This window comes from Anomaloglossus baeobatrachus, unplaced genomic scaffold (assembly GCF_048569485.1).
Source record: "Anomaloglossus baeobatrachus isolate aAnoBae1 unplaced genomic scaffold, aAnoBae1.hap1 Scaffold_121, whole genome shotgun sequence".
Classification (NCBI taxonomy): Eukaryota; Metazoa; Chordata; class Amphibia; order Anura; family Aromobatidae; genus Anomaloglossus; species Anomaloglossus baeobatrachus.
This window is the reverse complement of record NW_027441891.1, coordinates 399,127-423,173: the sequence shown is the minus strand read 5'-3', so window position 1 is coordinate 423,173 and position 24,047 is coordinate 399,127. Positions and strand designations below refer to the sequence as shown.

Below are 24,047 nucleotides of genomic sequence, written 5' to 3'. Positions count from 1 at the left end.
CCTTTTGGAGCTCTGTTGCAGTGGAAGAGGGGCTGGCTTTGGATTTTCTAACCAACAAACATTCCTCCTTAGCAGTTGTCTTGCGGGGTCTGCTGGACCTGGGCTTGTCAAAAACATCTCCAGTCTCTTCAAATCTTTTTTTAATTCTTTGTACTCGACGCTGAGACACCTTAAAGGCATCATCCACCTCTGCAGTGGATCTGGTCTTCAGCCTCTTGATAATTAAGGCTTTGGTCGCAGGGTGGATTTTTGGCATGTTATCAGAGGTCAAGTTGCAGTTCAACTGAAGGTCTGGGGTGCTGGGTTTGTTTTTATACACACCCACTAATTAACCGATCATTTAGTGAGCACAGTTGAGGATGTAAACTAGGATTGGGTGCATTGTATGACAAGGTGACAAACCTTTTGTCTTACCAAAATTTGACCTTTCTGTGTTCATTAATTTATCAATATTTCAGCTTTGCAGCAACTTTATTTTCATAGCTTAAAACAGATTTGGGAGGGTTTCAGCTTTTAAAAGAGTAATTTATGAAACCAATGGATAAATTTAAAGTCAGATTATAAGCTTTTATTTACATAACATGGATAAAGGTACCGTCACACATAACAAGATCGCTAGAGAGATCGCTGCTGAGTCACGGTTTCTGTGACGCAGTAGCGATCCCGTTAGCGATCTCGTTATGTGTGACACCTACCAGTGATCAGGCCCCTGCTGTGAGATTTCTAGTCGTTGCAGAATGGTCCAGGCCATTTTCTTCAAAGGCGATGTCTTGCTGGGCAGGACACATCGCTGTGTTTGACACTGTGTGACAGGGTCACAGTGACTGCTGAGATCGTTATACAGGTCGCTACTGCGACCTGTATTGTTCCTGCATCGTTGATAAGGTCTGACTGTTTTCGGGATCACTGGTAAGTCGTTGTGTGTGACTGGGCCTTAAGTGACAGAACTTTTGTCAAGGACTGTAGTATGTTGAGTACTCAAGGGCTAGATCTCATAGCTTCTGTTTAACCCCTTAAATACCGGTCAGTGTCTAACTGCAGCATATAAAGGGTTATTCCCATCTCCAAGGTCTAATCCCAATATGCAGTAGGCATAGTAGTAATAATAATAATAATAATAATATTAGCTAATACCTTCAATTAGAAATGTAGTATAGTTCTCCTGATTAGCTATGGCACTTACGTCATGTGCAGGGCATTGCAGCGTATGTATTCATGGTTACGTCCACTTGTATATTGATACCTAATTAGTTGCTCATAATTGTAACCATGTATACTTAAGCTGCTATGCGTGCACAAGAGGTAAGAGACATTGATTAATGAGGAGAACCAAAACTTCAATTCAGGAGTTTAAAAGACCAGAATATCTTACCACTAACAATATATATGAATAATATTCCAAGTCCTGTCTATAAATAACAATCACTTTTATTTAGAAAATTGCACAGACAATACAATAATACAATACATTTTTTTTTAAATATTATCCTATGTGGGGTTACAATGTAAACAATTCAATAGCCTCATATATCACTAAGAAATATAAGAATAATTGTGAGGACACCAAAATAAGCCCTAATATTGGAACAGCACCCTGGCACCTGAGCTAAAACACACAACATAAAGAGCTAAAATCCATATATTTGATTCAAAAATATTGGTGGTGAAATTGTCAAGATCAAAACAGATTAATCACAGTATCTATACCCAGTCACTAGGTGGTGCTAAAGTAGCATCCTACCATTCATTTCCCATATAGTGTGACTAGTTAAAGTTTAACATTGACAACTATAACCACTATCATCCGGACTAACCCATGATAATAACAGGTGTTTAGCGCTGATGTCAGGGTGCGTTCAACCTCAACGCACGTTTCGAAATTGATCTTCCTCAGGGGGCCTGGTTATTTAAAATGATTGTCCACTGTGTCCTTAAATTTGATGCAATTTCTTTTTGGATGTATTTGCTATTATCATTATTATTATTATTACACCTACAACATATTGTATAGGATCTTGGAGATGGGAATATTCCTTTAAGGCTTGTAATCATGGTGAAGTCCAGCTGTAGGCTGGGGTTCATAGGCAACGATCATTTTCACAATATATCAAAATGCTATGTTACTGTATCATATACAGCAAGCGATCCAATTATGACAGTTTCAAGTCACCTACAAGGACTGAAAAACAAAGTAAAAGAAAATGTTTATAAAACTATATTTTTAAACTATAATTTAAAACAAAAAGTTCAAAATTGAAATCAACACCTTTCTTGCAGTTTAACCCCTTCACGACCGCGGGCAGTAAAATTACGTCCTATTTTAACGTGACTTAACGACCAGGGACGTAATTTTACTGCCTAAACTTCATTTGATTGCCGTGGCCATAGCAACGGCTTTCAAATGATGTCCCCTGCTGTTTCTTACAGCAGGGGACCTTTACCTGACCCCAGGGGGGGTGGCATCGCCACCCCCCATAGGCGATCGATGTGATTGGCTGTTCAAATCTGAACCGCCAACCACATCGTTCGCACTAATTTCGGCAAAAATAATGCCTGAATTAGTGCGATACTGTGAGATCCTTCTATGATCTATTGTAGCAGCTACAGCAGATCATAGCCAGATCTCTAACATGTCGCCCCCAGCCCCTGCAGCACTGATTGGAGCGATCATGCTATGACGCGCAATCGCTCCAATCAGTGTGCAGTGGGGCGGTCTGATCTGCGGGTGGCCGCCCTCCCCAGGCCTGTCCTGGTCTGGGGACCCTCCCCCAACATGTCTGCAGCGTGGAGTGGCTGGTACTTTTGGTACCACGCCACCGCTGCTGCTGCCACCGCCGCCTCTGATGTCACCGCCGCTGCTGCTTTAATGGTAAGTATTCCGCTCCCTGTGCGCTCCCGTGAAGGCCCCTGCGCGCTCCCGTGAAGGCCCCTGCGCGCTCCCGTGAAGGCCCCTGCCCGTGCCCCCCCCAATCTGCCCCCCTACGCCCCGATCTGCCCCCCGGCATCCCGATCTGCTCCCCACGCGATCTGCCTGCCTCCTCTGTCAACTCTATTCTGCTTCCAAGGTTCCTTCCTTCTGCCTTTGCTTCTCCGCCCCCTCTGCCCCCCCCATCTGCTCCCCCCTCTCCCCATCCTCTCCCCATCCCCCCCTGCACCCCCCGATGTCCTCTTACCTGCCTTCACGGGTTGTCCGAGGTCTTCACTGGCCCGATCACATCTGCCTCCATCGCTGGGTCCTTCTGCTGATCTGTCCAACGTCCTGCCTGCTGCTGGTGTAAAGCTGTCTATCTCACTGCCTTCTTGTTCCTCTGCAGCTCTTCTGGTCAGTCCTCTTGGTACTGTGAGTATAACTTTTTTTTTTTTTCTTGTATCCTGTCCATTTTTACACTTCGTCCGTCCGTGCGTCCCGCCAAGCGCTGATCAGGGATGCAGATAACGGATCTGCATCCGTGGTCAGTTTTTGGCGTGACTTTTTTCCGTATTGGCAACGCTTTTTGTATCGCATCCGTCCGTGCGTCCCGCCAAGCGCTGATCAGGGATGCACATAACGGATCGGCATCCCTGCTCAATTTTTCGTGTGACTTTTTTCCGTATTCACGACGCTTTTTGTATCGCATCCGTCCGTGCGTCCCGCCGAGCGCTGATCAGGCATGCACATAACGGATCGGCATCCCTGCTCAATTTTTGGCGTGACCTTTTTTTTTTCCGTATCCCCAATGCTTTTTGTATCTCATCCGACCGTGCGTCCTGCAGCAGCCGATCAGTGCACTGTGTCTGTGCGTTTGAAAAGTCAAATGGCGCTCCTTCTCTTCTGAGCCCCGCCATTTGCCCAAACAATTTATTTCCACCACATATGAGGTATCTGCGTACTCAGGAAAAATTGCACAATATGTTTTATGGTACATTTTTTCCTGGTACCGTTGTAAAAAAAAAAAGCTACCTGGTTGATACAAAAATTTTGTGGTTAAAAAAAAATAATAATTTTCACGGTTCAACGTTATCAACTTCTGTGGAGCCCCTGGGGGTATAAGGGGCTCACCAAACATCTAGATAAATTCCTTGAGGGGTCTAGTTCCGAAATGGGGTAATTTGTGGGGGAGCTCCACTGTTTAGGCACCATAGGGGGCCTCCAAACGTGACATGGCGTCCGCTAATGATTCCACCCAATTTTGCTGTCAAATGGCGCTCCTTCTTTTCTGAGCCCCGCCATGCGCCCAAACAATTACTTTCCACCACATATGAGGTATCTGCGTAATCAGAAGAAATTGCACAATACGTTTTATGGTGCATTTTTTCCAGATACCCTTGTGGAAAAAAAAGCTACCTGGTTCAAGTGACAGTTTTGTGGTGAAAAAAAAAATTGTATTCATGGCTCAACATTATCAACTTCTGTGGAGCCCCTTGGGGCTTGCTAAACATCTAGATAAACTCCTTGAGGGGTCTAGTTTCCAAAATGGGGTCACTTGTGGGGAAGCTCCACTGTTTAGGCAACATAGGGGGTCTCCAAAACGTGACATGGCGTCCGCTAATGATTCCAACCAATTTTGCTGTCAAATGGCGCTCCTTCTCTTCTGAGCCCCGCCATGCGCCCAAACAATTACTTTCCACCACATATGAGGTATCTGCGTACTCAGGAAAAAATGCACTATAAATTTTATGGTGAATTTTTTCTGATACCCTTGTGAAAAAAAAGCTACCTAGTTGAAGCAACAGTTTTGTGGTAAAAATTTTTTTTTTCTTTTCATAGCTCAACGTTATAAACTTCTGTGAAGCCCCCAGGTGTTCAAAGTGCTCACTAAACATGTAGAAAAAATATTTGAGGGCTCTAGTTTCCAAAATGGGGTCATTTGTGGGGGAGCTCCATTGTTTAGGCACCTCAGGGGGTCTTCAAACCCGACATGGCGTCCGCTAATGAGTGCAGCTAATTTTGCACTCAAAAATTCAAATGGCGCTCCTTGACCTCAGAGCACTGCCGTGTGTCCAAACATTTGATTTCCACCACATATGAGGTATATGCGTACTCAGGAGAAAATGCACAATACATTTTATGGTGCATTTTTTCCTGATACCCTTGTGGAAAAAAAAGCTACCTAGTTGAAGCAACCGTTTTGTGGTAAAAAAAAATTTTTTTCTTTTCACGGCTCAACGTTCTAAACTTCTGTGAAGCCCCCAGGTGTTCAAAGTGCTCACCAAACATCTAGAAAAATTATTTGAGGGTTCTAGTTTCCAAAATGGGTTCACTTGTGGGGGAGCTCCATTGTTTAGGCACCTCAGGGGGTCTTCAAACCCGACATGGCGTCCGCTAATGAGTGCAGCTAATTTTGCACTCAAAAATTCAAATGGCGCTCCTTGCCTTCCGAGCACTGCCGTGTGTCCAAACATTTGATTTCCACCACATATGAGGTATCTGCGTACTCAGGAGAAAATGCACAATACATTTTCTGGTGCATTTTTTCCTGATACCCTTGTGGAAAAAAAGCTACCTAGTTGAAGCAACCGTTTTGTGGTAAAAAAAAAAATTTTTCTTTTCACGGCTCAACGTTCTAAACTTCTGTGAAGCCCCCAGATGTTCAAAGTGCTCACCAAACATCTAGAAAAAATATTTGAGGGTTCTAGTTTCCAAAATGGGGTCACTTGTGGGGGAGATCCATTGTTTAGGCACCTCAGGGGGTCTTCAAACCCGACATGGCGTCCGCTAATGAGTGCAGCTAATTTTGCGTTCAAAAATTCAAATGGCGCTCCTTCCCTTCCGAGCTCCGCTGTGCGCCCAAACAATTAATTTTTACCACATATGAGGTATCAGCGTACTCAGAAGAAAATGCACAATAAATTGTAGGGTGCACTTTCTCTTTTCTCCCTTGTGAAAATGAAAATTTTATGGCTAAAGTAACATTTTTGTGTTAAAAAGTAAAATTTTAATTTTTTCCTTCCACATTGCTTTGGTTCCTGTGAAGCACCTAAAGGGTTAATAAACTTCTTGGATGTGGTTTTGAGCAGAGTGAGGGATGCAGTTTTTAGAATGTGGTCACTTTTGGGTATTTTCTGTCACCTAGGTCTCTCAAAGTCACTTCAAATGTGATGTGGTCCCTAAAAAAAAATATTTTCTAAATTTTGTTGGAAAAATGAGAAATCGCTGATGACCTTTGACCCCTTCTAACTTCCTAACGAAAAAAAATTTGTTTCGAAAATTGCGCTGATGTAAAGTAGACAAGTGGGAAAGTTTATTTAGTAACTATTATGTGTGACATATCTCTCAGATTTATGGGCATAAATTTTCAAAGTTTGAAAATTGCGAAATTTTCAAAATTTTTGCAAAATTTCCTACATTTTCAGAAATAAACGCAAAAATTATAGGTTTAAATTTACCACTGACATGAAGTACAATATGTCACGAAAAAACAATCTCAGAATCGCCAGGATCCGTTGAAGCGTTCCAGAGTTATAACCTGTCAAAGTGACACTGGTCAGAATTGCAAAAAATGGCCCGGTCATTAGGGTGTTTTAGTGGCCGGGGGTGAAGGGGTTAAATATAAAGAAATAAAAATAAATTAAAAATTAACATAGGTGGTATCATTACGTCCATAAAAGTCTGATCTCACAAAATAAAAAATTATTTCATGCCAGAAAACACAAAAAAATTGAAAATTGTTTCGCCAAAAAGTCCCCTCAGGGGGTGAAAACACTGAGGATGCTTTTGGGCAAAACACGTGTCAAGGTGAGGGGACACAGACCAGGTACCAGGACCAACCAATTATGAGATATATGACCTGTTCTTATCAGTTGTTTATTTGAGCTGCATGTATTAGTCCTTTGGCCATTGGGCATTTATTTCCATCATTACTGGATTATCATGTGGTCACCTTAATATCTATACATACATTTAATGCTATTAGTGATTGATCCTTAAAGCATGATATTTTCACTGGTTATTAAATAATTTTAGCATTACTTGCATGATAATTTTCATAACTATTTGTTTATTGAGTTTCTGAGTTTTGGTCATTTGGTCATCCGTGTCCCCTTGTGCATTGTGTATTACCATCCTTGAAGCACCTTATTGCAGTATTGTATTGCATCTTTTTTTATTCCATTTTTTAATCTGAATTCAATTAACATTTTATTTTAATATTAATGACCTGGTTACTTTTTTCAACCTTGATCTGTGGTTGATAATATGGGAAATATAGAATCTTATCAGCAGCAAGTGTGATCCTCAACTCAGTAATGTAATATTCTTCTCTCACTGAATACAGATTTTACCTTTGAAAATTAATGATCAGTCCTGAGGGAGAAAGAAGCAGATTTGTCTGATAAAATAAGCAACTTTATAATATATCTTATTTGGTAATATTGATTTATGCAATCAAAATTAAAATGGCAATTACACATTCAGGCACTATATACATTGGATAAAAATTAACTATACCTACTAAATTTGTTGGGCCCAGCTTACAAGCTGACGTCACCCGGTTGGCCAGATGGATTAGTTTCATCAAATTTCATAAAATTTCATCAACCGATACTTTTGTTTTCATGGGGGATAAGCCGCTGCCAGAAATGTTTGTCAATGGCCTTCTCTTCTGACACCTTCTTTTAAAAAAAAAAACAAAAAAACAAAAAAACATCAAGTCTATGAACTGCTGTATTTTTATTGGGAAAAGCTCTGGCTATTGGTGAAATTTTGTAATGTGGGTGAACAAAGACACCAGATATATTGTCTTTTAGAGACTGCCGCCATTTTTGTGTTTGTATATTTATGAGTAGGATTGGATGGTTGAGGTCTTTACGGCATGCACTGACTAGGCAGACCAATGCACAGTGCTGTTTTTGTTTTTTGATATTCCTAATTTAGCTATTGTTCTGTGAATCCTTAGTCATGCATCTCTTCCTTAAAGACGTTTTCCACTACTAATGCCACCCCCTTTCTTTAATTCTAGCTCTTCCTAACTAGAAATGAGCGAAACTGAGGTTTGGTGTCAGTACCAAACACAGACTTTACAAAAAAGACAAAGTTTGTGATCAGAGTTTGGGTGCCTTACATATGCAAACCACTCACACGAGCATCGCTGTTCTTGGGACCGCTCGGTGCTCAACCCAGTCTGAGCCACTTGCAGTGTTTTAACAGCTTGCACTGGGGGTAGCAATAGCATGATCGGATGTAATGGGCACAAACAAAAATAAAAATTGAAAAATCCTGCCCACCTGCCCTTGGAAGTGTTCTGTTTATGGCTAGATGTATGAGGCCAGAGACCCGAACTGCCTAATTAGTACCTTCCATTTGGGTTCAGGTTCAAAACAGAACTTTATCTAAAGTCCAGCTGAACCTGGCGAACCGAACTTCAACAGGTCCACTCATCTCTATTTCTAACATTTGTCTAGTATACTTTTGCTATCTACTCTGCTCCTGCTTTCTAACAGGTTTGTAATTTCCTTTATTGTTGTTGTAGTTTTGATCCTTCTGGCTATGGACCGGAATTGGACCAACTGAGCAGAGCATATAACTGGTGGGGACAGGGCTTACGCTCTGTGAGTGATAGCAGTCTTGGTACATATGCCCAGATCACACTTCACTCTGCTCTTGGTCCCCACCAATGACGTGCTCTGCTCAATTGGTACGATTATGGTCTGTGGCTGGAAGGATCAAAGCTACACCAACAATAAAAGGTATTTATGAGATGTGAGAGATAAGCTTACAGGAAGGAGGAGAGTAGATAGCAGAAGTATATTAGGAAGGTGTTTGTTAGGAAGAGTTAGGATAAAAGAAAGGGAGTCACATTAGTACTAGAAAACCTCTTTAAGTCTACCAGTCATAGCACAGCATACCAGTTTTACCTCGGGTGCTCATTTAATCTGTTACAGTCATTTGGGAGAGTTTATCATGCACAGAAAGGTTTGTCAGTTTTGCTGGAGGCAAAGATGGCATTGTTAGCAACAGATTTATAAAAATATCATATAAAGACTTTGGTAAATTTGTTGAATGTTTAAGTATGTCTATAGGAGTTGCTCCAACCCCCTGCCCCCACTGGATTGAAAGTGTACCAAAAACCATGTACCCCATATTATGAACACAAATTATAAATGACAGGATGTATAATTTTTTTAAATAATTTATTTCTTATCTACAGCTCCTTCTTTGTATAGCGCTCGTCAGCCCTGCAAGATCCATTAAACTTGTCATAATCAAATATTATGGAAAACTACAACAAAATTATTTTATGGTAATATAATTAAGTGTTACTGTAAAGTGTAATTTCTTGATGTGTGATTGAAAATAGAAATATAAACTTGTCACTCATCCATTATTACTAAGGTTCCTATAGAAACATTCATTTACATTCATTTTCATATTGTATCACCTGTTGATATGAAAAGAGAAACCAAGCTTTCCTGTGTATTTCTATTCACGGAAGAGACCTCTATGTATGGTGTATGAATAGGGGATGTAGTGATGGCAGTAGCCCAAATGCTCTATTGCCTCCTAAGTAGATACAACTCTTAAGGATACAGCTTACATTTGTTTTTTATTTAAATTTTCCCCCTTTTTCTAAGAGTCAAAACTGTTTAATTTTTCCTTCTACATATGTATGACGACTTATTTTTGTGGTTTTGAAAGAAATCATTCATATAGACATATATTATATGGGATACTTGTAGAAAAAAATTGCAATTCAAGCATTAATATTGGTGTGTAATCTTGTTATTGTGTTAATTGTATTGTAAAAATGAAATCAAACTATGTAAAAAATGTTTGTTTTGCTACCGTATTTTGAGTCACGTAACCTTTTCATTTTTTTTGTCAATGGAACTGTGCAAGTTCTTGTTTTTTTATGTGGTGAGTTGGCATTTAAAGGGAACCTATTACTTGGAAGAATGCTATTATTCTGCAGATATGGGGTTAATCTGCAGGTTAACAACATTTTCGGGATCTGGGGCTCATTGCAGGCTTATGTTTTGCATTTTGAGTGGAGTGGATGTTTTTACTTATAAAATTTTGGCGTAGATGTGATGTTTTGACATTTTAATGCAATGTTGCGGTGACAAAAACTAATTTTGGCGTTTGTAATTTTTTTCTCGCTACACCATTTACTGATCAGATTAAATTATTTTATATGTTGATTGGTTGGACATTTCTGAACTCGGTATAAGAAATATGAGTATTTTTTAATCATAGTTGTTTTATTTTCAATGGGGCAAAAGGGGGTGATTTGAACTTTTTTAGCTTTTTGGTGTTTTTTCATATTTTTTAAAACTTTGTTTTTTTACATTTTTCAATGATTCTACCAGTCTTCCTAGGAAAACTTATGGCTCCACACTCTGATTGTTTCTCCTGATCAGAGCGATGCCTCAGCATCGCTCTGAAAAGGACAAATGTTATGTTACTGTGAATGCTGACACTCTTCTAATGGGTTGGCATATCATCCCACGCTGCCATGCAAACCCAATTGCACCACAGGGCCACCAATGGCATTGGGGAACAGCACTTTAGATAACACTGTCAGAGTAAGGGGGTAACAGGAGCTGGTGGATTGGAGATCGGATCAGCCGACATGTTCAGAGGATTTTTAGAGTTCACAGCCTCCAGGTGTCTCAGTAGCTCAGAACTCCAGAAACCTTAAAGTCTCTTTTTTAATGCTCCTTTAAGGTTTCCAGTCCTCACGGCTGCTGGGAAACTTGGTGGCTGTGATCTCTAGTAACCTTTTAGGTAGCGCTGACAGCCACCGGGTCTCGCAGCAGCTGCTAACTTGGTAACTTTAAGGCCCCCTTCACACGTCCATGAAAAACACGTGCGTGTCTTACGTGCCGTTTTTCATGTCTGCTCCACATGGAGGCACGGGCCAATGGCTGAACACGTGCATGCACATATACCCATTGATTTTAATGGCTATACGTGTGCCCGTGTCTCCGGTACATGCGGGAATGGACCTAGCATGTACCGGAGGCACGTGCGTGTGAAGGGGGCCTTAGGGGAATTTTAACCCCGCGTTTTACAGTTATTTGCCAAAAACCTGTTTACTGTAAAGTCAATGGAGCTGGGAGTTACAGGTCATTAACAGGAGCTGTGATTGGTTGCTATAGGAACAAAGGACATTCACAGAACAAGAAGCTTATGTGTGAGGTAATAGGATGTCAGTGGAGAGACAGAGAGAAAGAGACAGACTGACAGACACAGACAGGCAGGCACAGACAGATTTAGGCCCAAACAGATAGACAGAGACATACAGGGAAAGAGACAGACAGAGGCAGACAGGGAAAGAGACAGACAGAGACAGACAGACAGGGAAATAGACAAAAAGACAGAAAGAGGCAGACAGAAAAAGAGACAACCGACATACAGGGAAAGAGGCAGACAGGGAAAGACAGACTCAAAGAGACAAAGATTCAGACAGAGACAAACAGACACAGACAGAGACAGACAGGGAAAGAGACAGACAGGGAAAGAGGCAGACAGGACAAGAGGCAGAAAGGGAAAGAGGCAGACAGGGAAAGAGACAGACAGGGAAAGAGACAGACAGGGAAAGAGACAGGTAAAGAGACAGACAAGGAAAGACAGAGACAGACAGACTCAAAGAGACAAAGATTCAGACAGAGACAAACAGACAGACAGAGACAGACAGGGAAAGAGACAGAGTCAGACAGGGAAGAAACAGACAAGGAAAGAGACAGACAGGGAAAGAGACAGACAAGGAAAGACACAGACAGAGACAGACAGACACAGAGAGATGAAGAGTCAGACAGAGTCAAACAGACACAGACAGACAGAGACAGAGAGGGAAATAGACAGAGACAAACAGACAAACAGAGACAGAAAGACAGGGAAAGAGACAGACAGGGAAGGAAACAGACAAGGAAAGATACAGACAGGGAAAGAGACAGACATGGAAAGACACAGACAGAGACAGACAGACACACAATGAGACAAACATTTGGACAGAGACAAACAGACAGACATAGACAGACAGGGAAAGAGACAGACAGAGACAAACAGACACAGACAGATAGACAGGGAAAGCGACAGAAAGACAGACAGGAACAGAGACAGATACAGACATACAGACAGAGTAATAGACAGACAAAGACAAACAAACAAACAAACAGGGAAAAAGACAGACAGGGAAAGAGACAGAAAGGGAAAGAGACAGACAGAGACTGAGGAAGACAGGAAAAGAGGCAGAAAGGGAAAGAGAAAGACAGGGAAATATAGACAGACAAAGAGACAGACAGACAGATGCAGATAGGGAAAGAGACAGACAGAGACAGACTGAGAAGCAACGGACAAGGAAAGAGACGGACAGGGAAAGAGACAGACAAGGAAAGACACAGACAGAGACAGACAGACACAGAGAGATGAAGAGTCAGACAGAGTCAAACAGACACAGATAGACAGAGACAGAGAGGGAAATAGACAGACAGAGACAGAAAGACAGGGAAAGAGACTGACAGGGAAGGAAACAGACAAGGAAAGATACAGACAGGCAGAGACATACAGACAGGGAATGAGACATACAAAGAGACAGACAAAAAGAGACAAACAGACACAGATGGAGGCAGACAGACACGGAAATACAGGGAAATAGACAGACAGGGAAAGATTCAGATAGACAGAGAAAGACAGACAGAGACAGTCAGAGACAGACAGGGAAAGAGACAGAGAGACAGACAAACAGGGAAAGAGACAGACAGGGAAAGAGACAGACAGGGAAGATGCAGACAGGGAACGAGACAGACAGTAAAAGAGACAGAGAGATAGAGACAGACAGAGACAAAAAGACAGAGAGATAGAAAGATAGACAGTCAGAGACAGACAGAATCAGACAGGGAAAGAGACAGACAGACAGAGACATACACATGGAAACACACACAGACAGAGACACACAGAGACAGAGAAACACACAGAAACAGACACACAGAGACAGACACACACAGACACACACACACACACAGACACACACACAGACACTCAAACACACACAGACACACACAGACAGGTAGAGACACACAGAGATAGAGACACACAGAGACACACACAGAGACAGAGACACACAGAGATAGAGACACACAGAGACAGAGCCACACAGACACACAGAGATAGACACATAGAGACAAAGGCACACAGATACAGAGACACACACAGATAGAGAGAGAGTCAGACAGAGAAGGAGAAAGACAGACAGAGGGAGACAGACAGATAGGGAGACAGACAGTCAGAGAGGGAGACAGACAGTCAGAGAGGGAGACAGACAGACAGAGAGTCTGAGAGAGGGAGGGTGAGAGAAGGAGAGAGTTGGAGAGAGGGAGAGAGACAGAGAGTCACTTAGTTACTATTCCAGGTAACGCCGGGTACTACAGCTAGTATAACATATATTGTTACTTATTGGGGAATTTGTTCATTGGTCATTTTACAAGACCACAAACAACCTGAAGATTATATTTTAGAGCTTAAAACTTGTCTTTCCATATGATTGATGTGTCTAACTGTTTCATCTGCTGATCCCTTGACCTTGTTTTCTTTTTTTACCATTGCCAGTGCTGTGTTAAAAGCTTTATATGAGCCTTGGAGCTGCTTATATAATTCCATAAAGCATTGAAACTCCAAAATTACAAGCTATAAACTGTTATCTTTTTCTTACATCCAGCACCTTTGGCTCAGATCCAGCCTAGTCCTCTAAGCGTCACTCTGATCACACTTCAAATTTACTGTAATTTTCTAAAGTGTAATATATCAACAGGGAAGCGTAGATTGTGACAAATGAATTTTTTAGGAACAAAAATCATCGTCACCGACAAGACCTATTCAATATATTTTGTAATTGTCTTACCTGGAATAATATTTGATTCTGAGTAAACCTTTACTATAGGATTTCAGCTGAACTTTATCATATTTTTCTTTTTGTTCCAGTGAAATTAGTTGCAACACGTGGTCTTATGATAACAGCAGATATTCTGGCAGGGTTTGGCTTCATTTTCCTTCTCCTGGGGCTCGACTGTGTCAAATTCCTTACAGATGAATCACACATCAAGTTAAAAATCTGCTATGTGGCTGGAATTACCCTCATTATTGGAGGTAAAGATGGGATAATTAGAACATAATAATGGAAATCACAATATCAGTGTATCAGATTCGTGTATGTTGCTGGAGCAGAGAATTTCTCATTAAAAATCTATTATTAAAGCAATACTGGCAAGTACCGTTGCATTTTGGCATTTTGTACTGCACATTGGATGTGGTTGGCAAATATACCTAACTAGCAAGATATTATGCACTGGTTCAATTAAATAGAATTAGACCTGTGCAGAATACTATACTGGATTGGTATGGTTGTCCTATCAATTTTACTGCCCAGCATGTGAGCATTGCATTAATGCCAGAAGCTCTGACCATACGAGAACAAAATTGTAGAATGTTTAATAGTTCCTAATTGATCTGCCTGGTATAATTCTGACACACACAAGGTTTAAACTTTTATTATTGACAGCCTGATTACAGTTCAAATACACTGCATGCATCGCACCTTGGGCCTTATTAATTAGAAAAGGTGCCCAATATTCCTGGAGGTAGCAGAAGCTTGAAGGGCTTTGGTGCAGCTGCCACTGAGTAGTGATGTGGTCGATAGATCAGAGCCTTGCACATTGTTTTGCCCAACTCTAGAGCTAACAGTTTCCTTACAGCTTTTATAACACTTTATAAAAAATTACTGACTGTTTCAAACCCAAAACTTTTATGTTTATCAATTCCCAGAGAAATCTCACCAACCCCTAGCACAATTCCCCCATTCCACCTCATTAACTAACACATCAGTATTGAGCAGGATTTATATGTAGTGGAGATCCTAAGGAGCTATGGGAGAACCCTTTATGATAATTATCATGCACATTTAATTACGGACCAATATTAAGTCTTTAGTTGCTATAATTCCATTTCCTCTCAGATTTTTCTCATTAAGTAAAGAGTCTTCTATTATGAAAATAATTGCTCAGATTGTTCTGCCGCTATTACGAGGAATATAAAGTGCACCGGACCTTTTCATGTCTGGTAATAAAACAAGGTGTAATAAGAAGTGACTGAAAGTGAAGCTTTCAGCAGGATTTTGCTATGTAAGCTGAGGACAGCATGCTGTAATGGTTAAACAACAAAAAAGCAACTATGCCTCTCATCTGTGTGTGATCTATTGTTTACTTAAACTAATGGTTTTATTACCCTGAGATTTACATTGCTAGATCTAGCTGGCAGATGCACAGGAGACCAACATGTCCCCTGCTGTGATTAAGACCTCACTGTCAATGCACAATGTCCCTGGGCTCAGCTACATGTGCTTAATACTCAATTCTTTGATTTTGTGAGAATGGCTACACCCAGTAATCTATGTGATACATTGTTTGATTCAGAATCTCCTTGCCTACATTATGTTTCTGTCAGAGGAGGTAGCAAAACCTGCTGAGAGATTCCCTTTAACTATGACATAATTTAAATGTTTTTTAAAGTTTGATATTAAAGAGGTTTTCCACTACATTTCTTGATTCTGCCACATATTATTATGTGCCGCCCAAGCAGCAGTCGAACTGCTCAGATCCGGGGTTGCTGTGGCTCGAGGGTCTCCGGACCCGGGAGCTTGCGGCCACTCGAATGTAAAGGGAGTATTTACAGGGGATGAATGTTCATGATGCCACCTTCGGGTTGCGGTAAGGGGAGTACCGCCGCTGCCGAAGGGAGTACCAGGGCAGATGGTGTGGGGGCAGCAAGGTGTTAGTCCCTCCGCAGGTAGGGAAGGCCCCGGATGGTGGGGAAAAGGAGACTTGGTGATTGGGTGGCTCGGCCTTGGGAAAGCAGGGTGCAGGGGTCAGGTTACTCACTGCGGTAGTCTTGGTGTTGGATTAGATGGAATATGCAGACACTCACACACATGGTAAACCAAAGTCTTTAGGTACTGCAGTCTCTGCGGGGGGAACTCGTCCAGGTCCCGCTCCCACCGCTGTCACTTGGTAAGTCCGGAGCCCTGCTTCCGTGCACAAACTGATTGACCATTGTGGCCCCTCAGCTTGAAGCTTTCAGGGCCCTGCTACCCGTGTGTATGGCAGCTGTGCCCTTGATGGCTGGCACTTGGGATTTTAGTGGGTTGTGTGCTTTGGAGATCCATATCCCCCGCGTTGTGCTGATGCCTTCAATCTCTGACCTGTTGGGGAAAGTTCATAAAGAGACTGTCCTCCACAGGTTATTTATCAAGGCGCCTGAAGCTCTTCCCTGATCTAGGGTCCTGTACCCCGCCGTGCTCGGTACCGTTAAGGTAATTGTGCTTTCTGGTGCCGACAGTCCTCCTAGACTGCGCCCGTCAAACCCCTGTCCAGTGTTCCTGATACCGGTCCCCAACTCCTGTGGTCCTGGACCACCATCTGTGAACTAACCTGTCACCTCCCTGGGAGCTACAACTTCCCAACTCCTCATTCTTTGAGGGCCAACTCTCAACTCTCTCATCTCCCCTACCAACAGTCTGCCTGACCCCTAGGTGGGCGGCCATGCTCCAACTTGACCAACCCACTGGTGTGTCTGTACAGGTCATGGTGTGAGGTGTGGTTGGGATTTGTAGTGCGGATGTTAGTGACACCGTTGTTCGGAACGTGGAAACATGGGGGGTTGGCCCTGCACCCTGGGTGACAGGATGCAGTTCCCTGTAGCACTCTGATGTATTCAGGGGCGCTACAATTACAGCCCCAAGTACAAAATTTTATAAATACCTTGCTGTCCCATGTGTTGTTGGACTTGTCCTTCCATTACTGATCATGTGATGAGATTCCTTTTATTTCATGTGTCGTCAGACATATAGCTATTCTGGTTGTCAGAACGAGTGTCACGGGGGTGCTACAAGGTACTGCATCCCCACTAGGATAATCACTTAGTGACTCCCCTAAAGAAATCACTGAAATGTCAAAACGTCTTAAAACATTATTTTATTATAACACTTAAAATCAATGACAGTATACATTCAGCAAAATAGGGCAGTGAGAATCACAAGTACGAATCCCTCCTAACAGGGGAGGGGTGAGTGCGGGCACACCGAAAACATTAGTACAGGTCAATTATAAAGCAAAATAACCTCATGCCGATACACTGCCAATCACATAGTCCATTTAACCAATGAATTAAAGTCAACCAAGAGTCTCAGATATAGTTACAGACTGCCCTATTTTGCTGACTGTATACTGTCATTGATTTTAAGTGTTATAATAAAATAATGTTTTAAGACGTTTTGACATTTCAGTGATTTCTTTAAGGGAGTCACTAAGTGATTATCTATATGTATATGATGTCGTTAAAAGGATGATAAGATGTGGTATCTGTGGTGTTTGTTATCCCCTCCAGGATGCAGGGCCTACCCCTTAGGGACCCAGGACCCCAGTGACGGTAACACCAAAACCCAGGTAATCCAAGTTTTCCCCAACAATCCCACATACAATGGTACCCAGCTAGGGTGGGACCAATGGATGGCCGCCTAGAGATGGAGCCACTCTAGTCCATTAGTTGACCAGGTGGGAGGGGCAGTCTGTGGAGAGTAGTCAGAGAAGAAATGCAGTGACAGCGGAGAGTTGAGTAGTGACTGTAAAGGTGTGAAGGTGTAAGTGAAATGACACCCTCACTCGGGTTAACAGAGACCTGGTACCCAGGAGAAGTGGTTGATGCAGGAGTACTCCTGGAACTACGCACCGATGGGGTACAGGACCCTAGGACAGGAAAGAACTTCAAGCCGACCTTTTAACACCTGCACAGCAAAGGGAACCATCAAGGACCTTGCTGACCCTAAAGAATCTGGAGACTCAGTAGCAAAGGGAGAACTGGGGACAGCACCAGAGACTTCAACCACACAGGGTTCACGCTACCGTCTGGCAGACAGAAGTGGACAAACCACAGAATGGGGACCCCCAGTGTTCTATACCACGGGGACCCACTTACCAAAGACAGGTGCAGGGGAAGAAGGTACCAGAGGAAACAAGACTGGCACTGGGATGAAGGGAACCTGGAGGCGAAACCAGCCAGCCTCGGGAACCAGATAACATCTCAAGTGAGTAGACCAGTTGCACTGAATACCTGTCTGGACTCCCTTTTTCCAATGCTTACTGCACCATACACCCGCTGGGGCAAAAGCCTACTTGCGGAGAGACTACCATACTAGCTGCCAATACTATCAGCCCCAGTAGAGATGTTCTGCAGTGGCGGCTCCCTACACTTAGCTGCAACACCGCAAGTGGCGTCATGTATAAACTTTATTCAACAAACCCCTGTAAATATCCCCATTACAAAAAGAGCCCAGGGCACGGAACTGGGTAACGGCCACCAATGTAACATTCCCAATAGAGACTCTGCCCGGAACCGAGTACCCCATACTCCTGGGTGCTACATTGGGCAATTCAGAAGCAGTTACTCCATAGCCCCGGGCCACTTCTGCCATAGCTGGCACCTCTTGCAATTGAAGCTTCTGCCCCAACCTCTAAGAATCTCATATCAGGGTTATGACATAAACGTTATCTCAGCGCCTGTCTCAGATAAGGATCCCTCAGGCCTGCGACCAGCTGGTCCCTTAACACTTCATTCAGCAGTCACTTATACTCTCCATCACTCTTCTTAGTGATGTGGTCTGTTACCTAATACCCTGCAGAGCATTTACGTACTGGGCCACTGTCTCTTCTTCCCTCTGAATCTGACAGAATAAATAAATACGTAAATTATCCAAGTCAGTCTTATCACTGTGCATGTCTTCTAAGATCTTGATCACTTTATCTATAGTATCAGGGTCTCTAGGTTGTCTGAACATAAGCATCTGTTGGGCCTCTCCATCTAGCGTCAACGAGGCTATCTCTGCCTGTAAGGTAGGTGTCATTGAGTACATACATAGCACACTTTTTAGTCGATCAAGCCAGTCCTACTTCCTTAAACTGTGTCCTGTAAATTTTGGTATGTTGCTAAGCATAGCCCCAAAAGGAAGGCTGCTCCTTGTCGATTTGGTCATCGACTGATATACCATTTCTGCACGTGAGTGATGCACCCTGCTGACTACACAAAATGTAGAATTCTGCAGGTGGTCAGATTCAACGTCGTAGAAAATGAGGAGGGAGTGATGACTGAGCCAAGAATGGTTTATTAACTAAATACAAATTAAGGATTAGGAAGGATAATGATATGACAGTATTATTTGCACAGTATCATTGCCCAGTACAGCTAACCGTCACCATCAGCGTTATCGTACTCTGAAACATCTGCAAGTAAAATATTACTAAGGATGATCGAATACCTCAAATATTCGGCAACGCCCGTATTCGCCGAATCGGTCACTGCTATTCGACTATTTGCGAATATTTAATGCGCAATGTAAGTCTATAGGAAACCCGAATAGTTGCTGAATAGCAACTATTCGGGCTTCCCATAGACTTACATTGCGCATCGAATATTCGCATAGCGGGGACCTATTCATTGGATATTCGCAAAGCCGAATATTGCCGAATATTTCTGATATTCGATCATCCCTAAACATTACCATCTGCTGGCCAAAAATGGAAAAACAAAAAACATTATCAGAAATATTAGAAACAGGAACTAAAGAATAGACTGTATTTCCTCTGGGGGAAGGAAGAAGAAGAGACACCAGGTGACTCATGCGATGCAGTTACTAAATATAAAAGGCAGGGCCAGGCCCAGAATAGAAGTTGACACCAAAACCTCCATTAGTAAGAACAGGTGTCAGTGAAGCCAGATTTCCTGAATGACCCAAGCTGAGAGGAAGATCTGTGACCTAAGAAGAAAGGGTGATCGCTAACCCTAGCTGAGAGGAAGATCTGTGACCCATGCCAGTAGAGGCCTGAAACTTGTTCCCGGAGCAGAGTCATAATCGATGCTAGTAGGCGAATTGTAAGTAACACCTCTAGAAGTGCTTGAGAGTCCTGACTTCATGGTCAAGCCACAGTCAAGGTCCAGAGCTCTCGATTTGGGGGTCAAGCTGCAGACTACACCGATCAAGTTTCACTCTCTCACTTTCATGGTCAAGCCGCAGACTATGCCTGGCAAAATCCAGAGCTGAGCCGTTGGTTCCTGCAAAGAGATACAGTATTGAGTGGGGACTGAGGCTGCACTTTAGAGAGCCAAGGGAGCCAGCCTGCATAGGGTGTGAGGAAACCCCCCCATTTGGACTTGTGGCCTAGCAAGTAACCTCTTTGACCCTTCTAGGGCGGGCATTGTTAAGTTAAGTAGACTACAGTAACAAACAGGGGCACTGACATCTCCCTGCTATAGGGATCTAGAGTGTGATAACGCCAGTGATGACCGTTAGTAAGTGATAATGGGTAAAGATACTGTGTAAATAATACTGTGATTGTATTTCAGATAGCTTTTTTGCTGATTTATCCTATGTGAAGGACTTTGATTTACCACTGTTACATGTGTCATATCATTAGCTTTCCTAATCCTTAACTGGTAAATAGTTAATAAACCATTGTTGGTTTAGTCACCATTGCCTCCTCATTCTCTGCGCCATTGCATCTAACCAATCAGCAGAACTCTACATTAGAAAAAATGATCAGCTTGGGCTTGTGTACTTTTGGAGCTTGTGAACATGTCTGCTGCACTCTCCTGCTTAGAAGAACAAACTGAATACTTTATGCAAGTGGCAGTATGGAACTGCTGAATGAGGTGAGAGAGATTTAGGCAGAAATGCAGGGGCCATGTAAATGCTGGCATCAGGCTAGTGAAAGGAAAGATGGGAAGTGTAGCAAAAAAGAAGTTAAGGGACAGAAAACACTGGATGGAAAAAATTTTGCTCATGACAAGAGGGGAGGATCCCGATAAAAGACAGCCTAAAAGGTATATGGTAGACATTATCCTTATACAATTATAGCCTAATCAGGTTAGACTATTGGATAAGCTTTATTATGTGCACATTCTTTTCATACTTATGATTTGTCTACAGTTGATCCAATTTTTCAGTATTATATATGTGCTTGTGTTATCTGTGGCACTTCTGTTCCTCCAGGTGTTCCCGGGATCATTGGTTCCGTATGGTACGCTATTGACGTTTACGTAGAGCGTTCAAGCTTGATAATAAACAATGTCTTTCTTGGAATACAATATAAGTTTGGCTGGTCTTGCTGGCTTGGAATGGTTGGATCCCTTGGATGCTTTTTATGTGGTGCGCTACTCATTTCTTGTCATCACTTTTTTAAAGGTAAACATATTTCATATGTACTATTACTACATCTACATGATTTGTATTCATACTGTAAATTTTTAGAATCAAAGAATATTTGTGTTCTTCATTGTTTGTTATGTAGGCTTGTTGAAGTTGCTTTAGTTAATGTGGAGAATCAGACGCTTGTTCTGTCTGGAAAGCCTCTAATTCAGTACTTATACTACAGTAGTCAGAGGAAATTAAATAAAGTGGAGGTTAACTTCTGCCCCATGACTCCATTATATTAAAGGGAACCTGTCAGGTCCCTTTTGCCCTCCAACCAGTAGCATTCACACCTGTATGATTAAATTCCCTGCCTAACCAGCCCTGTATAAGGTTATTCACTTAATTCAATGTTTTAAAAAACTATTTATAACCTCCACTTTTCCTATACTAATTAGGGCCTTGACTAGTCATTGGGGCGTTAGACTGGTCAGCCATCTTGACACATAATTTCCCTGGTCCGTCATATGGCCAGCCCCTGAAATCTTGTGCGTGCTGGGGGCTCATTTTGGCAGCGTCACTGCGCTTCTGAAGCTAAGTGTATGCGTCCTGGCTTCAGAAAGCGCACTGTGCATGCTTGGAAAAGCTTAAACAAATCCTGGCTTAAACATTGCTGCTCTTAATGATTCAGGGCTACAGTATTAAAAAAAAAATCATAGTGGTTGCGGCTGTTTGATAAATATGGCATATTTTAAAAATGTGTAGTCTATGTTTACGCTTTCAGTTGATTTACTTTGTGTCTTAAATTTGTCCCACAATTTTGACACATGTTTTTAGTGCACAGTTTTGCATATAACCCTTTTCTACCAAGCCACACCCATTTTCAGCTAAACCATACCCCTTGGAGGAAAAGGCAAAGAAAGTGTCTAAAAACATAAAAAACATGGTACAAGGGATGAAAGATAGTTTATTTTTTTGCTCTATTCTGCTGTATTCAGCTTGAAAAATCTCTCCCGTTGTATGAGATATGATCACTTAAGAATTGATTTTAATGCTTTGGAAATAATTCTAAATGAGGACGCACAGTCATTTAATGATTATTTCCTCAAATGTGTTTGAAATCGCATTACAAGCCCCTTACTAATAAATTGTTATATTTAGATCAGTGCTAATATCTTTTCTTTTTTGATCCCTTGTCCAGTACATTCTTGTCGGTAGACTGCATTGGCTGCTGGTGGAAAGGCATGATTCCTTTCATGTCCATCAGCCTTTATTGAAAACCATGCACATGCACAATTTCATCATTCTCCATAGCTGCTGCTGCTGAATGTCAGAAGACTGCCCTAAACACTTTACTACCGTGTTTTTCCAAAAATAAGACACTGTCTTATACTTTTTTTTGCCCCCAAAAAAATCACTTGGGCTTATTTTTGGAGGAGGTCTTATTTTTGAAGAAACACAGTTGGGGGTAAGTTTACCCCCCCAAAAAAACACCCCCCCCCCATCCCAGGAGACTCATACCAGAACCTGGACGGCTGAGTGACTCCGAAGTCCTCCCTGTGATCTCTGGCAGCCGCTGCCAGCAAGTATGCTGCACGCTGCCTCCTGCTGCTGGACGGACATACACACATACTCATAACACAGACACTCATACACACACATCACATATCACACACACACACACACACACACACACATTCATCCAGTGGTACAGAGTACGCACGTTAGGTTATACCTGTCAGGAGCCCGTACATTCTAGCATCTATCACGGTCGCAGGGATGGGAGGAAGTCGCGTGTCCCAGGTCCTTGCGCTCCACCGCGCGGCTTCTCAAGATCGCTATCACTGGATGTAGTGAGTGTGTGTGTGATATGATGTGATGTGTGATTGTGTGTGTGATGTGATGTATGATTGTGTGTGTGATGTGATGTGTGCAGGGTTGCGATCGCTACAGGTCCTGCCGCTCAGCGTCTGGTCAGTGTGATTGCAGGGTGTCCACTTTCTATAATGAAGTATCCTGCAGTATCTTTAATTTTTTTGAGCTGCACGGACACTTCATTATTAAACCTCAACTAGGGCTTATTTTCGGGGGAGAGCTTATATTTAAGCCTTGCTCTGAAAATCTTAAAATCCCTGCTAGGGCTTATTTTTGGGGGAGGGAAAAACACGGTATGAAGAACATAGGTGCAAAAATCAAAAATATATCACAGGGTGTGGATACAGAGTTAGTTTGTCTGATTAGAAAGTCAGAAAAAAATACAAAAAAAACTCATAAAAATATTACCTTAGAAAATAATTAAAAAGCACCTTGATAGTGCTTTTTCATTAACTATTTTCTAATAAAATAATATTTTTATGAGTTTTTTGTATTTTTTTCTGTGAATTTCTGAGGAACATAGGTGCCCATCTACTAATAACATATTAGTGAGTGACCAAAAAATACTTTTTTATGAAATAGAGTAAATAAAATATCACCACATTTAGAGCATGTTGCATTTTTAAAAACTTCCTTAAAAAATTAACCTAAAGTGAGTAAAAACATGTCAAAATTGAAAGTGTCTGTAATGTGCTTAACATGTCCATATTGTATAACAGCTCCTCCTGCAGCATTTTTATTAAGACTTTATTGACATGTCCACTTTTTTTGCATACAAGATTAAAAAGGGTAATTTTTCAACATTGTGCTCGATTTAGGTTGTGTCAATTTTTGCCATCAGTATGGCAGCCATGTCTCTCGTATTCGATAAAACAAACAATAAGAAAATTCCAAGCTTTTCATCCCCATTATACTAAAAAAATAGACAGCGCTTGGACAATACATGGATGTATTGTTCTTTTTTTTTCCAGAAACCCATAGATGTGAATGGTTAATCTGTTTTTTATTTTATTTATTTGAGAGGTG

At 41.9% G+C, this 24,047-nt stretch overlaps 1 protein-coding gene across 1 annotated transcript in view; it reads left to right on the top strand.

The window, feature by feature from the left end:
* Nucleotides 1–24,047, top strand: part of LOC142260528 (claudin-16-like) — a 68,944-nt gene that overhangs the window by 37,704 nt on the left and 7,193 nt on the right. Inside the window, exons 3-4 of the mRNA XM_075331977.1 lie at nt 13,898–14,062; nt 21,009–21,200. Of these exons, the coding sequence (XP_075188092.1) occupies nt 13,898–14,062; nt 21,009–21,200 (357 nt within the window). The remainder of the gene's footprint in view (nt 1–13,897; nt 14,063–21,008; nt 21,201–24,047) is intronic.